General features: G+C 37.8%; 2 protein-coding genes across 5 annotated transcripts; one reads left to right on the plus strand and one right to left on the minus strand.

Annotated features, from left to right (window-relative positions):
- The first annotated feature begins 779 nt into the window (after positions 1 to 779).
- LOC120009158 (lysine-specific demethylase JMJ25-like) lies at positions 780 to 8,059 on the plus strand. Of its 4 annotated transcripts, none has more exons than XM_038859621.1 (16): positions 780 to 994; positions 1,103 to 1,221; positions 1,887 to 2,456; positions 2,776 to 2,918; positions 2,997 to 3,096; positions 3,240 to 3,372; positions 3,452 to 3,506; positions 3,761 to 4,451; positions 4,544 to 4,873; positions 5,126 to 5,557; positions 5,660 to 5,732; positions 6,277 to 6,362; positions 6,985 to 7,131; positions 7,239 to 7,309; positions 7,592 to 7,716; positions 7,812 to 8,059. In XM_038859621.1, exons 2-15 carry the CDS (start codon positions 1,219 to 1,221, stop codon positions 7,689 to 7,691), a joined length of 2,934 nt encoding a protein of 977 aa, XP_038715549.1. In that variant the 5' UTR covers positions 780 to 994; positions 1,103 to 1,218; the 3' UTR covers positions 7,692 to 7,716; positions 7,812 to 8,059. The 4 variants fall into 4 exon arrangements, with proteins under 4 accessions (XP_038715549.1, XP_038715548.1, XP_038715550.1 ...); XM_038859620.1 differs by having other exon boundaries at positions 781 to 994; positions 7,801 to 8,036; XM_038859622.1 differs by having other exon boundaries at positions 781 to 994; positions 6,985 to 7,104; positions 7,801 to 8,036.
- A 685-nt stretch (positions 8,060 to 8,744) lies between these two features.
- On the minus strand, positions 8,745 to 14,454 carry LOC120009159. The gene is made up of 4 exons (XM_038859624.1): positions 14,324 to 14,454; positions 14,123 to 14,171; positions 11,945 to 12,784; positions 8,745 to 11,234 (listed from the first exon to the last, which is right to left on the minus strand). Exons 2-4 carry the CDS (start codon positions 14,126 to 14,128, stop codon positions 9,234 to 9,236), a joined length of 2,847 nt encoding a protein of 948 aa, XP_038715552.1. The 5' UTR covers positions 14,129 to 14,171; positions 14,324 to 14,454; the 3' UTR covers positions 8,745 to 9,233.
- Between the last annotated feature and the right edge of the window lie 158 nt (positions 14,455 to 14,612).

The raw sequence follows: 14,612 nt of genomic DNA on the forward strand, positions 1-14,612 counted from the left end.
GTATCTCAGGGAAACTCTGATGTTAAGTCAGCTTGGTACCACAAAGTAGTAAGACTATTGAGATTGGTTGGTACTTAGAGTTAGTCTTTAGATAATAGACAGAAGTGAAATTTTGAGAGCTATTTACGTGGGTGAAGGTCCCCTTTTATATGAATCGTCAATAATTGATCACTCGAGTGTGGGTGAACTACACGAGGTGAATCCCCTCTTGATTTTCTTCATGTTCGGTAATGAGTCATTCTCAATACCTAAAGTTATGGTTATATATACAACATTTTCGAGGGTGGTTAGAGATGTATAGGGAATGAAAAATATGGGTGATAATCTAGTGATGGGGTCAAACTATACGCATTTAGAAAATAATGAGTTTAATTTTCATTGGTAACATATAGGATGTTCGTATAAAAAAATGGACAATGCTAAATACCCTCTAAATATCACCCAAAAAATCCCAAAAATCTATGTGGTATTAAAATAATCATTGATTAACCCCACTTTACATCCAACACTTCACATTAAATGGGGGTCTTTTGGATCATTATTTGGGAGTCTCAAGCATTATCCTAAAAAAATTTGTTATTTAGGATTTTATACCTAGTGAATATTAAATAATTATATTATTAAACAATGTAAAAACACCTTTTATTATAAAACAATTACTTACACCATTTCACTTTAAATGCTTTTAGAAAAAAAAAATAAATTTTACTCCTTAAAAAAAAATGTTAACTTGTTTTCTTACTACAAAATTATTTGCCGTTCGAACTTCGAACAAAAAAGACTGATGCTAACGACAAAACCTAGTTGTAACAGTTAACAGAGAACTCGCATAACTCGTTAAGTCCCACGTACAGCTCAGTTCCTCCTCCCTCGCAACGCCGCGTGTAGTAGGTGCGGCAGGTCACAAGCTCCATCGCAGTCCACTACATCGTCGACAGCGACGGTCTCAATCTCTAGTCGGGGTTTTCCACTCAAACCCAAGTCAAGGACCAAGGTTCGAATCAAACTATGGAATGCAATTTATCTTAGAATCTTTAAGATTGTCAACTGTGGAGTGCTTTGATAAATTGATTTGGGTAATTAGGGTTCTCAAAATTTGCAGTGTTTACATGAGAAATTTGGCTTTGCACTACTACTTCAGAAAACTTCGTGTACTTCTACATACGGCTACTTCTGTAATAGAATTATCCCCTGTCCTACAAAATAAAACCCTAGTTTATGGTACTCTTCTCTCTATACCTATATACGTAAACTCACTCATATATTTTTTGCTCGGAATCTTAGTATGATTGTGTTTTATGTTTTGGTTTCTGCATTCAAAAAGAAAAAAGAAGAGGATTGTGCTTTTGTTTATAGAATTCTATATGGTCGATGGTGTTTTGCGTAATTTACGCTTTGTTTGTTTGATTGACTCCATTGTATTATTCTCTTCTCTATTTTCAGAAGTTGTGTTTTTAGTGTTCTTTTTTTTTTTTTTTTGTTGACGATTTCTTTTTTACCTAAGATAATTTGGAGTCTTTAGGACGAGTCCTGAGAAATACATTATAAATATGGAGGTGGCTATTTATTTATTATTGTCAAGTGAAGGATTATTTGTCAAGATAACACTGCCTTAGTTAAATGTGTGGATTTGTGTATATATGAACTTATGTTTACTCGCGTTAGTTGCGTGTGTTCTATTCCATTATGGTTTAGTTTTGTATAGTTTCTTGCTTTCTTTGTGACACAATGCTTGAATGTTGCCAATGATTTTCCGGGGTTTCTGCTTCTGCTTTCTTTTTCTTTTTTTTTTCCTGTCTTATTTTTGTCCTATGTGATAAGTTTGTAGGTTTTGTTTATGGGTTGTATATATGAGCATTTTATTGTGCATGTTATCCTGCTGTTAGATTTCGTCGTGGCTGCCTGACCGGAGTATTATGGATAACACACGTTCTACCTCGGGAAATGGTGAGGATAATGTTGGGATCCCTGATGATTTGCGTTGCAAGAGGTCTGATGGGAAACAGTGGAGGTGCACTGCCATGTCCATGCCGGATAAGACGGTATGTGAAAAGCACTATATACAAGCAAAGAGGAGGGCAGCAAATTCTGCTTTAAGAGCCAGTTTAAGGAAAGCCAAACGGAAATTCGTAGGTGAAAGTGGAGAAGCTTACTCGGAGAGTAAAAGTGACGATTTTGATATGCCAGTTGCCAACTTTAAAGTCGACGATCACCCTCATTCAGTCTCTGGAAAGAAGCATAAAGAGAAGGTAGCAAAGAATCAGGTTTGCTATTCACCCGAGACATCTCCCATGAGGAATTTGTCTGGACGCAACTCTCTAAAGCCCGATGATGATTCACAAATGGATGTTCCTCAGTTTGAAGAGAATTGGAGGTCCTCTCAGACCCCACCCCTTTCTGCTATGGACTCGTCCAGGAAGAGATCGCGGATGAGTTTTGACACCAATGCTACTACCGTGAGTAAATAGTAGTTGAATTCCTTGACGAGCTTTAAACTTGAAATTTTATCGCATTGCTGTTGTATCTTTTATACTTCTTATGCATTATGGTGGTTAAGAGGAGTTATTTACTGGATTGAACTAAGAGACTTTAGGGTGGCAGGTATCTTTATAACCCTCGTGAACATTATATGGCTTGTCATCTAAGGAATCTTTCTTATTTTTATGCATATAGCTCTGTTACAACATCTATTATGGGACTATTCCATTACCGTGATGATTCTGTATATATAATGTTTGGTTATGTGTTATGAATGAGATGGTCAATCTACTTCAGGAATCCTCTGATGGAAGCACAGACTCTTCCGAGGATACTGAAGGCCAAACTTGCCATCAATGTCGAAGGAATGATAGAGAAAGAGTTTTTTGGTGCCTCAGATGTGATCGGAGAGGATTTTGTGATTTGTGTATCTCGACTTGGTAAGGTTGAATACCTAAGTGGTCATTTTTACCTCTCTTGGTTACACATACATTGAGTAACCATTCTTCACTTCGTAGTTACTCAGACTTACCATTTGAAGAAGTCGAGAAGGTTTGTCCTGCATGCCGAGGTATATGTAATTGCAAGGTGTGTGTGCGGGGAGATAATACTATAAAGGTATTCCATTCACTGATGACGGAGGCCTTGTCTTTGATGACTTGTTAGATTTTTATTTCTCCTGGACATTAGAGAAAAATTTTCTTTAATTTATGACTGTTTGATTTATTGAAGAAGTTCATTTTTTTCCCCTTGAGTTGCAGGTAAGGATACGGGAGATACCTGTCTTAGACAAGTTGAAATATCTCTACTGCCTCTTATCTTCAGTGCTTCCTTTGATTAAGAAGATCCATCATGAGCAGTGTTCAGAAGTGGAACTGGAGAAACAGCTTCGTGGTAGATGCTTTTACTGTTTCGGATACCCATTGAGGTCAAGTTTTGTACATCTTCTGACACTTTTGAACCTCATTTCCAGGAACAGATATGGATCTCGTCCGGGCCAAATTGAGTGCAGATGAGCAGATGTGCTGGTACTTTAAATCTCTTATGACCTATTCTAATCAACTGTGCGTGCTAATTTATAATTTTTGTTTCATGAAATGATTGACTTGTCAGTAAAATGGTCATATCCTAAATTCTCGTCTTATTTTCTGTAAATAAATTTATGCTTTCAACTTGGTGGTTTGCTTGTTTACCGCACTAGATTCGAGGCAATATGAAGGTGTTACTATTCTTCTTTCTTGGTTGGACTTGTATTTATACTATATGATGTGTTTTCTTGCAGCAATTTTTGTAGGATACCCATTATTGATTATCATCGACACTGCACAAGTTGCTCATATGACCTGTGCCTCAGTTGCTGCCAAGATCTTGCAGGAGTGTCGACATGTGATGCAAAAGGTGAAGCGGCAGGCAATCAAACCAGGGAGAGAAGCCAAGACAAAGGTTCTGTGTCGGAGCAGTTGAAAGTATCCAGAGGAAAGTTCAATCTATATAAAAGGTTTCCTGATTGGAAAAGCAATGGTGATGGCAGTATTCCTTGCCCCCCAAAGGAGTACGGTGGATGTGGTTATCCATCATTGAGTCTGAACCGTATATTCAAGATGAACTGGGTTGCTAAATTGGTAAAAAACGTCGAGGAAATGGTAAGTGGCTGTAAGATTCATGATGTTGTCACCTCACAGAAGGCTGGGTTAGATGATCCTAAACTCTGTCAATTCGCTCATAGAGAGGATAGTGATGATAATTACCTGTACTGCCCATCATCTCAAGACATCAAAAAACAAGGTATTGGTGATTTTAGAAAACATTGGGCCAGAGGTGAACCTGTTATTGTTACTCAGATATGTGATAGTTCATGCACTTCAAGCTGGGATCCAATGGTTATATGGAGAGGGATACGGGAGACGGCAGATGAGAAAACAAAAGATGAGAACAGAATGGTGAAGGCCGTAGATTGCTTAGACTTTTCTGAGGTGGGTTTTATTTATCATGGCCTATATTCTTTCTTCCTGATGCCCTGGTAGAGACGCTGATGTCAACCATTTGTTGTTCAATTTGATGACAGGTTGACATTGAACTTGATCTATTCATCAAAGGATACTCAAATGGCCGACTACGTGAAGATGGTTGGCCAGAAATGTTGAAGTTGAAGGATTGGCCTTCACCCAGTGCTTCTGAGGAGTTTTTGTTGTATCAGAGACCTGAGTTTATCAGTAAACTGCCATTACTAGAGTTCATTCATTCCAGGTTGGGTCTTTTAAACGTTGCTGCAAAGTTGCCTCATTTCTCATTGCAGAATGATGCAGGACCTAAGATCTATATATCTTATGGGACCCATGAGGAACTTTGTAGAGGTGATTCGGTGGTCAATCTTCAAATCAATATGCGTGACTTGGTAATTTAAATTTCTATTTTCTTGATCTGTGCTTGTATTGACTTTCAAAAGACTGTTATTCTATAATGTCTTAATTGTTCTTTTCTTGAAGTGCTGCCTAATCATATTGAGATGGCGGCAGGGATGTTGTGTGATGACAGACACATGCTTACAAGAATAATTCATGCATTTGTTTTTCCAATGATAAAGTTATTTTAACATAATGAATCCATGATAAATACTATGGATTGACAGTCAATGACCCATCCTTAGGTATATCTATTGGTGCATACACGTGAAGTGAAGCAGAAAGGTTTGCAGGGTGCTGATGATGAGAAGAAACAAAGTTCATATGCAGAATCTGAGGTGAATTATTCTTTCTACAAACCAGAAACGAGTATGGATGAGGAAGGGTTGCCTAATTTAGCACTTTGTGGACACAATATGAAAAGTGATATTGGGGAAACATATGCTGCAAATGAGGATGAGATAATGGAAGATCATGGAGCGGACACGTCTCTTACCACAACTGAGAAAACTGACAATAATGAACAGTCAAAAATAGATAGCGTTGATGCCTTCATGAAAACTCGTCCAGGAGCTCATTGGGATGTTTTTCGCCGGCAAGATGTTCCAAAGTTAATTGAGTATTTGCGAATACACTGCAAGGATTTTGGGAAGCTAGACTATGTTGTAAATAATCCTGTAAGTTATTTTCTTTGACTTAGGAACCAGTCTCTTCTCATCGGTTAAAGGCATCCTGCTCATAAAAAGTGCATGCTGCTTATATGATTGTTTGTACTGTAGGTGATCCATCCACTTTTTGGCGGGGCAATTTTTTTGAATGGGAACCACAGGAGACAATTGAAAGAAGAATTTGGTAAGGCAAACTAGCATCTTTAGGTATACATTGAGTGACTTGGGCCACCTGACCTCTTTGTGCCGTACACATGATCTATCTGTGGAATATGGAAATAGTGCCCATTACTTCCCATTTGGGTTATTTTTTTGGTCAAAGCTCTGATCTGATCGCTATTCTTTTTAAGACAGTCTTCTTACAAGTTATGGCACATAATCTTGCCAGAATGAAAGTGGTTGTGAATGAAAATATCTAAATGCGTTGTTGGTTGCTAATGTGAAATCAGAAGGGTTTCCAGATTATATATTTATATGTACCACCATGGTTGTTCAACACCATTTTGCTAAAATTTGGTTTTCCCAGAAGGCTATTTATACCTTTAAATTGACTGCTTTTATTAGCAAGTAGTCTCTGGATAGGCTTGGTCCATTTTGAATTTTCTTTTCTTCTATGAAAATGGCTCTCGTTATCTTTTGGTTCTTTCTGATATGATATTAATGTTGACTTTTAAAAGTCGGCGTATTGAAGTCATAGTTTGGAACTGCTATTCCCATTTTTCTCTCAGGAGTTGAGCCATGGTCGTTTGAACAGAATTTGGGAGAAGCTGTGTTTGTTCCTACTGGATGCCCTTTCCAGGTGAAGAATCTTCAGGTGAGCTTATTGCGTCTGATTCTGTTACATGTGTGGATAGGTATATCTCGGTTATGATAAATCATTAACTCAAGTACTAGACGTAATTAATGGTGAATATTTTTAGTCAACTGTACTGCTGATTGCGCTTGGTTAATTGCACGAAGTATTGAATTTTTAGCATAGACATCAAATCATCAATTTGTATTCATAATTTCCTTCATTGAAGGGTGTATGTTGCAATAGAAGGTTTCAATAAGTTTCATCATCACATGGTGCCATAGTAGTAGTGGTGTCAGAGATGCCTGTTCGCTAATTCTCTTCTCCTAGGAAAGATTGTTGCTCAACCAATCATTCATCCCTTTTATTATGTTGGACTGAAGAAAGTATTATAGGGCCTTACAAAAGCACGGGCACTCTCTCCAAATTAGAGTGTCTCTGCTTCTTAGATTATTACATGATACTGCCTTGATCATTTCCAAAGCCAAATACATCCATGTGGTTGGGTAGCACGGCCAAGATAAAAGTTAACTTTTTAGCATCCTGAGTTATAGTATTGTGTTTTTCAGGTTTTTATTGGAATGACATTTATCTTGTATATATTTTTTGCTGATGGATTTTTTTCTTGCTGTCAAACTTTCAGTCCACTGTTCAGTTGGGACTTGATTTCCTATCTCCTGAAAGTGTGGCGGAGGGATTTAGATTGACTGATGAAGTTCGTTGTCTTCCAAATGACAATGATGCAAAACTTCAAGTTTTGGAGGTCAGGCAAAGCAAAATTTTCTCAAATGTATTCAGTGCCTTCCTTATCCCTTACGTTATTTTGTTCCCAATATCACTCTCAATATCCTAATCGTTTCTTTGAGTGTCTTGATTTTCTGCTTGGTTCTGATATAGGTAGGAAAAATATCACTATACGCAGCAAGTTTTGCCATTAAAGAAGTCCAGAAATTGGTGCTTGATCCAAAGTAAGCTAATGAGGCCTTCTCTCAGATCCCTAGTGTAGCATGTGAAGGTTTTACATTTTTCTTTTTCTGATTAAAGTAAATCAAAATAAAAGAGAAAAGGTAATATCCATTTAAGCTATTGGCTTGTGCTCTGTTCGCACACATTCGTGCTCATCGTGGTTAGGGAACCTCACTATTGCTTATTGCCTTAAAGACTTTTAAGTTAAGGTAGGTTGCTTCCTGTATTTTCTCTTATGAATCCATCTTGTTGGGGATATGAAAAGGTCGATGTTTCTGTTGCAGACTTGGCGTAGAGATCAGATTCGAGGATCCTAATCTCACTGCGATGGTTTCTGAGAACTTGGAGACTGTTACCAAGCAAAGACGGATAACTTGTGCTTGAACTTCTGTACAGAGCTTTAGTTTAGGTATAGGGAAATTGCATTTTGAATATTGTTTTGCCAATGTGATACTGAGTTATGAACGCCAAAATGTCGATGTTTTTGTTGCAGAGTCGGTGCAGAGATTGGTTTTGACGAGCCTAATCTAACAGCAATTGTTTCCGAGAACTTGGAGAATGTCACCAAGCAAATCCCGGCAACTTGTGCTTAAACAACCACTGTACAAAATTTTATAGGTGTAGGGAACTTACATTTTGGCTGTTGTGCCCATATGATTTTGATGTACAAATGTATTTACATAGGATTCTATTAATGAATTTCAAGAAGTGTAATTATCTATTTGGTGCCACGGTCCTAGCACTTCCAATCATCTCTGTCGTCATATTCTGATCTCTCAGCTGCTCTGTAGAGTAGTCTCTGATCTCCTACCCAACTTGCTGGGTACATGAAGTCTGTTTTTAGTTTTTGCAATGCACGATTAATGGCAAACAGAGAGCAAAAAGATATTGAAGTTGTGTATATACATTTACCTATTGAACTTACCGACCAAACCTCCATTTGTTTCAAGGCAACGATTGCATCCTCCCATTGGAGATAGCACATCCACCTTAGATTTCTACCAGTTCCAGGTGATAACCCCAGAAGAAAACTAGTACTGCCAGCAAAATTAGCACCCACAGCCACCAAGGAAACCCCTCCAACCCTCACAAGTAACTACTGCCTCCTAAATGTGGTATCTAGTGCTGTAAATTGCTCTGCTAATGGCCACTTTGACACCTCGTGAAGGCTCTCCTTCCGGTCATCGGACGACTGTCAGGAAAACCAGTGGCGGATTGAGGCATGTTTGCATGCATGGAAGTGAAGCCCCATTGCCAGTTTGCCTCCATATACACCAGTTTCAAGAAATCTATAAACTGACATCTGATAGATTTGTCCCTTATTATTTCCCATCTCAGAAGATATGTTGGTGACTCAAATGCTTCACAAAAGAACATATCTGTAGTGAAATGTGAAAGGAACATCAACAAGCAAAAGCTAAGAGCAGAAAGCTCTCATAACATGACAACAAAAGGCAGTAAATCATCATTAAACTTTGCACTTATCACAGATGGACAAAAAAATCCTCAAAATCACACGTTTTATGTAGCATATGATCATATGGAATACAAATTTCACTTAATTGCACATTCCAAAAAGTTTAACATGGCACCTGGAGGCTGGAGACAACCTTCAAGAGAAAGATTCATACTTCAATGAGATGATTCATTAGTTCCTTGTCACTGGACAAAATAGCAGCCCAGCCTTGTTGTTACTTGGATTACTTTGATCTTGTCTAAGCGTAAGCATCATGTGTCCTATCATCACCGTAAATGTTCCAGATTGTCCAAAATCATATGTACATCATTGCTTATCATTACCAGCTTGGCAATAAACATAGCACTAGTCTCCTCCTGCAAAAGTTTTCGCTGCTTTTCAATTCTTGATTGCACCAGTTTCGCAAAGTCCCAACACTTACCCACTTGAAGATGGTCAAGACTTCTGTGTTAACAACCTTTTTGTTCATTTGAGTCTACAATGCTAGAGCCAGAATTACTGCGATTTGATGTGATTCTGCTACGGGCTCTTCGTGATGGACTTGCAAATAGAAAGTCTTTTTTGCAGACTTCTGTTCTCTTCCGTCTCAATTTAAACACGTCCACAAATCCAGTTTCAAGAGCTTCCAATGCTTTAGTTGTCAGTGGCCTGTTTCTTGTGCTTTGCCTTTTTGGTTTCATATCAGGTTGTTTCTCTTCAGAACTAACATGAATAGAATTATTCGGTGCTGTAGCATCAAGCTTGTTTTTATTGTTCACAAAACAAGTACCATTCGGATTGATGCCCTGGTTCTCTTTCATCTCCGGAACTACTGTTTCTTCATTTTCACACACCGGCAAACTTTCAGGTACATTCAATTCAACCAAAGACTTGGGTTGGCCTTTCTCATTTTCACCGGGAGACACGCTCACATCAAAAGAACTTGAATGATTGCTTTCCTCCTCAAGAACACATGTAACGGATGGGCTAGGCAACACCACATCCTCCTGGGAAGAACCAACCTGAAAAGCATTACTTTTCCCTGCATTTTGTGAGTTCCAATTGCATGAGGCCGTCAAATGTTCACCTGAGACATTCTTAATGGCACGACTTGCCTCGGCCTTAACACAAGCAGTTAATCTACGCCGTTTAATGGGAGGAACTAATTTATTAGGATGACCAGGCTTTACCCTTCGACTGAATTGGTGTTTGATCATCCTCTTTGACCAATATTCATCTGATGGATTTACTTCTGTATCCTGGACACTTTCCACCATTTTGTTTGCAGTGTCTGGGAAGATTGCATTTTCATTTAAGCTATGAATATCAGATGTATCTCGACTGTGGGTGGAACTTTTAACATAGTTTTTGTCATCTGATGGAAAATCAGCAGCATTTGGCTCTTGCTTGCCCACTGAATTCTCTGAGGAACCCTGTTCATCTTCTCTTGATAAATGGGATATTTCAGAAGTAACTTTAAATTCAATTGGTGAATAACTCAATTCTGACACCTTGTATGGTTTTCCTCTTTGGATCAAACTGGTATCAACAATAGTGAACCTCATATGGGTTGTGTCAGAAATATCAGGTATTTCCTCACTGTGGATATCATTATCAAAGATCTTTTCACCATGGTTACGACTGTTGATGATCTTTCCACCATTCAATCGTGTAGCAACAACAGCACCAACTTTACGTTTACCAAGTAAATTCTCTGGGATGTTCGCTTCAATTTCTCTAGAAATACTGGTAAGCTTGGATCTAATTTTAACGCCAAGTGGTGAATCTCTCATTTCTGTCGTCTTGGATAATTCTTTTCCCTGGACAAAACTGGAATCTACTATGGTCAACTTCACATGGTTCTGCTTAGGAGCTGGAGGTTTAAGGTGACAATTGGGATCATTCTGGTCTTTTGGCAACTGTAAAGCCAACCCATCTTCTGCACTGCAGCTGCCATCTCTATTATCATCAGATTCCAGCTGAAGAAGTTCTGGTTCAGATGCCACTTTGCTCAAAACACCACTAACAGAATCAAAATAGTGGTCCCCTTTCACAAGTTCCCTTCTCGAAAACTTCTTCACGCCAGGCATAAGAAAAACCAAATGATCTTTAGAATCCAGATAACCCTGATACTTAGGTTGCTCAGAGTGCCACCCTCTTGCAAGCAATCGAGGCCAAACAGCTTCCCAGAAAATATCATTCCTACGGGATTTGCTCAATTGGAATTTTCCAGTCAACAATTTAATTATTTCTTTTGATGTAAGTGAGCAGCAATCTTTTCCAGCTGGTAAAGTGGCACGTTCAGAGTGCCTTTGATGTGTCTTTGCAGGCTCGACGGCAAGGCCAGTGAGATCGTCCTTCCCCTTACCAATACCAACAGCTTCTACCAAAACATGAATGCCAACAACGGTCTTCAAGTAGGATACATATTTTTCAAGAGAGGTTGTCCCATCAGCAAATGACATAGAGACCTGGGAAGAGATCATGATCAAGAAGGGAATAAAAAAAAAGTAACAACTCATATTGAAAGAGTACTTTGGTTCATGAAAGACCTATGTATTTTAATTATGAAGTACTCCATCTGCAACAAAATATTTTAATATAAACCAATTAAGAATAGAGACTACGGTTCAACATTCATAAAATCTCACAAAACAGTCAATAACGGATAAATAATAAGACTCAGTGCAACTTGGACAAGGGTTCAGTAAAAGATGAAATCATTACCAATAGATAGATAAAAGTAATGTCAGACAAACAGAAACTGCAGCTGATTTTTTTTCTCACAAAGGTGTTTATATCAGAGAGTGATGCAAAGCTTAATGTGACACATGACATAAGAAGAGCCATATGGAACACAACTTTCAAAAAATTAGCCATTGCTATTCATATATTCTGAAGTAGATCTTGATTTTGATGCTTTGCAAGCAACTCAAAACTAAGACATCTATACAAACACAACGAGTTCTGTAAAAGAACCATAATAAGATTTTTGAAACAACATAGAAATCCCAAAAAACTTGAGCCTTGCCATACTCCCAAATGGATAGTACAAGAATGTACATGCCAATTAGAGAGGTGCAGCGATATAACTCATCAAATTGCAATAAGGACCTCATTTAACCTTAATAAATTTAAGTACTAGAAACATTTGACAACTACTGATACATCAGAAAAATACCTCTGGCAAAGCACTTTGAAATTCCTCTGGGACATGGGGATGCAAACGAGCTAAAAATTCCTTTAGCCTCCAACCTGTGAAAATTCTCCGTCCACGTATATATTTCTTACATTTTGTCTTCCAACAATCAGACCATCGACGGTATTTATCTGACCTATAGAACTCCCCATAATAGTAAGACAATATGTCACCCATCTCTTTATTCTCTATGAACCTCTTCACCAGGAAAAAGTTTTTTCCAAATATATATAAACCAAGAAGAAAATTATCTACTTCAGCATCCTTCCAAAGGTCACCAGATGAACCAGGAACTAGGAGTTTGCTTTTGCTTTTGTCCACATTAATCCTCCCAGCCACCTTAGATCCAAGATTTTTCCCTTTTTTCCATTTCCCATCATCCAATGAAACAGAATCCAGTGGTTCCAACTTGAGTTTGAAACTCTTATTATCTAAGCTAGAATGACACTTCCTCTTTTTTCTAGATTTTGTTGACATGTTTTCAGTAACCATATCATCAGTCTTACAGGGAAATCCCAAGGGTTCATCCTTGCTGTTTCTCACTTCATCACGGACCCACATAATTCGGATGGGCAAACCAATTAGAAAGGCATCAGAAGCATCATGTATGTCTTCTGCATCAGCAGAGTCAAATAAAGGCCCAAGAAAATCAGATTCTAATTTCATGGAAGGGATTTCTGCCTGATACTTATCACCAAGCCGGGTTCTCATCTCCGGTTCTCCACTAACACCTTTTATATCAGGAGAGACCGGAGAAACCAATGTCTCAGAAGATGTATTCTCAAGGGAATCGGCATCCTGATTCGGCTGAACTGACTCCATCTGCAAGATCAACATAGACTAGTAAACACAAGGGTATAAAGCTCAAAAGCAGAATTTGGATTTACAAGCTTCTGTTGTCAAACAGAGGCAATGCGGCCATAACTAAAGGACTTTACGACTCTTACCTTTATAAAAAGAAAACAAACAAGCAGGTTCCACAATCAAATCTGATTTAGGAAGGCCCCAATGGTATGTACATGTGCATTGATTTTTGGAGTACTCATAAGTCATACCATACTAATTGGAGTTAAATCTTTGATTACTATAGTTTTTCCTCAATCATTCAAAAGAAAATTGCACACGAGGAAACTCAACACACAAATTTTAGAAATGAATAAATTTTTGTGGGTTGAGGTGAGTATGCATGCATGCATATTGGAGAGACAGAACTTTAGAGGTGTGATTTTCCCAAGATAGGGATAGCAATGTGAATACCCACCAAACAATGCCACCAAAATTACAGCGTGAAGTGTTCATATAACATTCCGGATAAAATAAACTTAATTGAAATCAGAAAAGTTAACACGAGTAACAAATTTCTCCTATATTTAATGGCATATACGGGAGCCCTCAAACATTCAAGAAACATTAAGGGGCTTTTTAAATAAAGCTGAAACTGCAACATTAGGAATTAGGAGACCTAGAGGGAAAATAATCCCTCTTTCCATTCTGATTCAGTAAAATGGTTAATCTATAAGTGACATCGTCACTTCAAATTTATCTCGAATAAAGCACAAAATTCCAACATGATCAAACCTGCAAAAAATTCAATTTCAGAGAGAAAACCCCAATCATTCCCTCTCCTCAAACCAACATTCCCAAGGTGTAAGAGGGACAGCATGAACACACATATATACATACATCAATCACTGAAAAGATCCAGATGTGAAAGATTCTCAATATGGTCTAGGATTTTTTTTTTGTTTTTGAAGCAAATAAATTTGATTTCCTCAACGGAGCTAAAATATCTATTCCTAGGCCCATATTGGTTCAAGCCTAAACATCAAAGGATCATGAACATTTGAAAAATCAAGAAAATCAGGCCAAGGAAAAGCATCAAAGGAATTTAAACAAAGCCAAACAAGTACTTACATTGGAATAAAGATCGAGAACTCAAAGTTCATGTAATCAAAACCCAAACTGGTTACATCTAATCCAAGCATTGACAACCCATAATTCATATGCTATGATTATCACGAGACCTCACAAAAAATCACCAATTCTCGAGCAAAAATCACCCTCAAACAACAAAACCCGAGCACAAAGTTCTAACACAACACAGATACAAAACAACTACGCAAAAGAGTAATAGCAAGAAGGGATTGACCATTTACTAACCTCCATTGAAGAACCTAAACCAACAAGAACCACACGAGAAAAACTCAACCTGGGTAAATGAGTTTTCATGTTAAGCATTGATCCATATGAATCATAAAACCATTTACAAGCGATTTAAAGCACTTACTTTAAAGAAAAGAAGAACCACAAATAAACTAAAAGATATAGAGAGATATAGAGAAAGCGAAGGAGAGAGAGAACCTTGTTCAACAAAGCTTAGTTATCATGGGGTTTGCAAGAGAAGAGCTTGCGAGGCTTAAAGAGAGAATTTTCAGAGAGACTCCGTTGGTGTACACACACAGAAGAGTTAAAAGAGACCAGAATGAGAACCCGTAAATATTGTGAGTACCTACACATGGAAAATAAGATATTTGGATTAAGATTAAAAAAAATTTGTTCAAATTGTTTTTCAATATTTTATTCTCCTTCCTTTTTTTTTTCCTCTTAGGAGTTATAAAGTTAATTAGGAAGATGTACAACTAAATCCGTT

This window comes from Tripterygium wilfordii, chromosome 11, assembly GCF_013401445.1.
Source record: "Tripterygium wilfordii isolate XIE 37 chromosome 11, ASM1340144v1, whole genome shotgun sequence".
Lineage (NCBI taxonomy): Eukaryota > Viridiplantae > Streptophyta > Magnoliopsida > Celastrales > Celastraceae > Tripterygium > Tripterygium wilfordii.

What these genes read in the sequence shown, in the direction of transcription:
- LOC120009158 (XM_038859621.1), top strand. An exon ending in GATTTGTGTATCTCGACTTG is followed by an intron (nt 2,919 to 2,996) that starts GTAAGGTTGAAT and finishes TTCACTTCGTAG; the next exon opens with TTACTCAGACTTACCATTTG. An exon ending in AAATTGGTGCTTGATCCAAA is followed by an intron (nt 7,310 to 7,591) that starts GTAAGCTAATGA and finishes TTTCTGTTGCAG; the next exon opens with ACTTGGCGTAGAGATCAGAT.
- LOC120009159 (XM_038859624.1), bottom strand. An exon ending in TTCAAAGTGCTTTGCCAGAG is followed by an intron (nt 11,235 to 11,944) that starts GTATTTTTCTGA and finishes ATCTCTTCCCAG; the next exon opens with GTCTCTATGTCATTTGCTGA.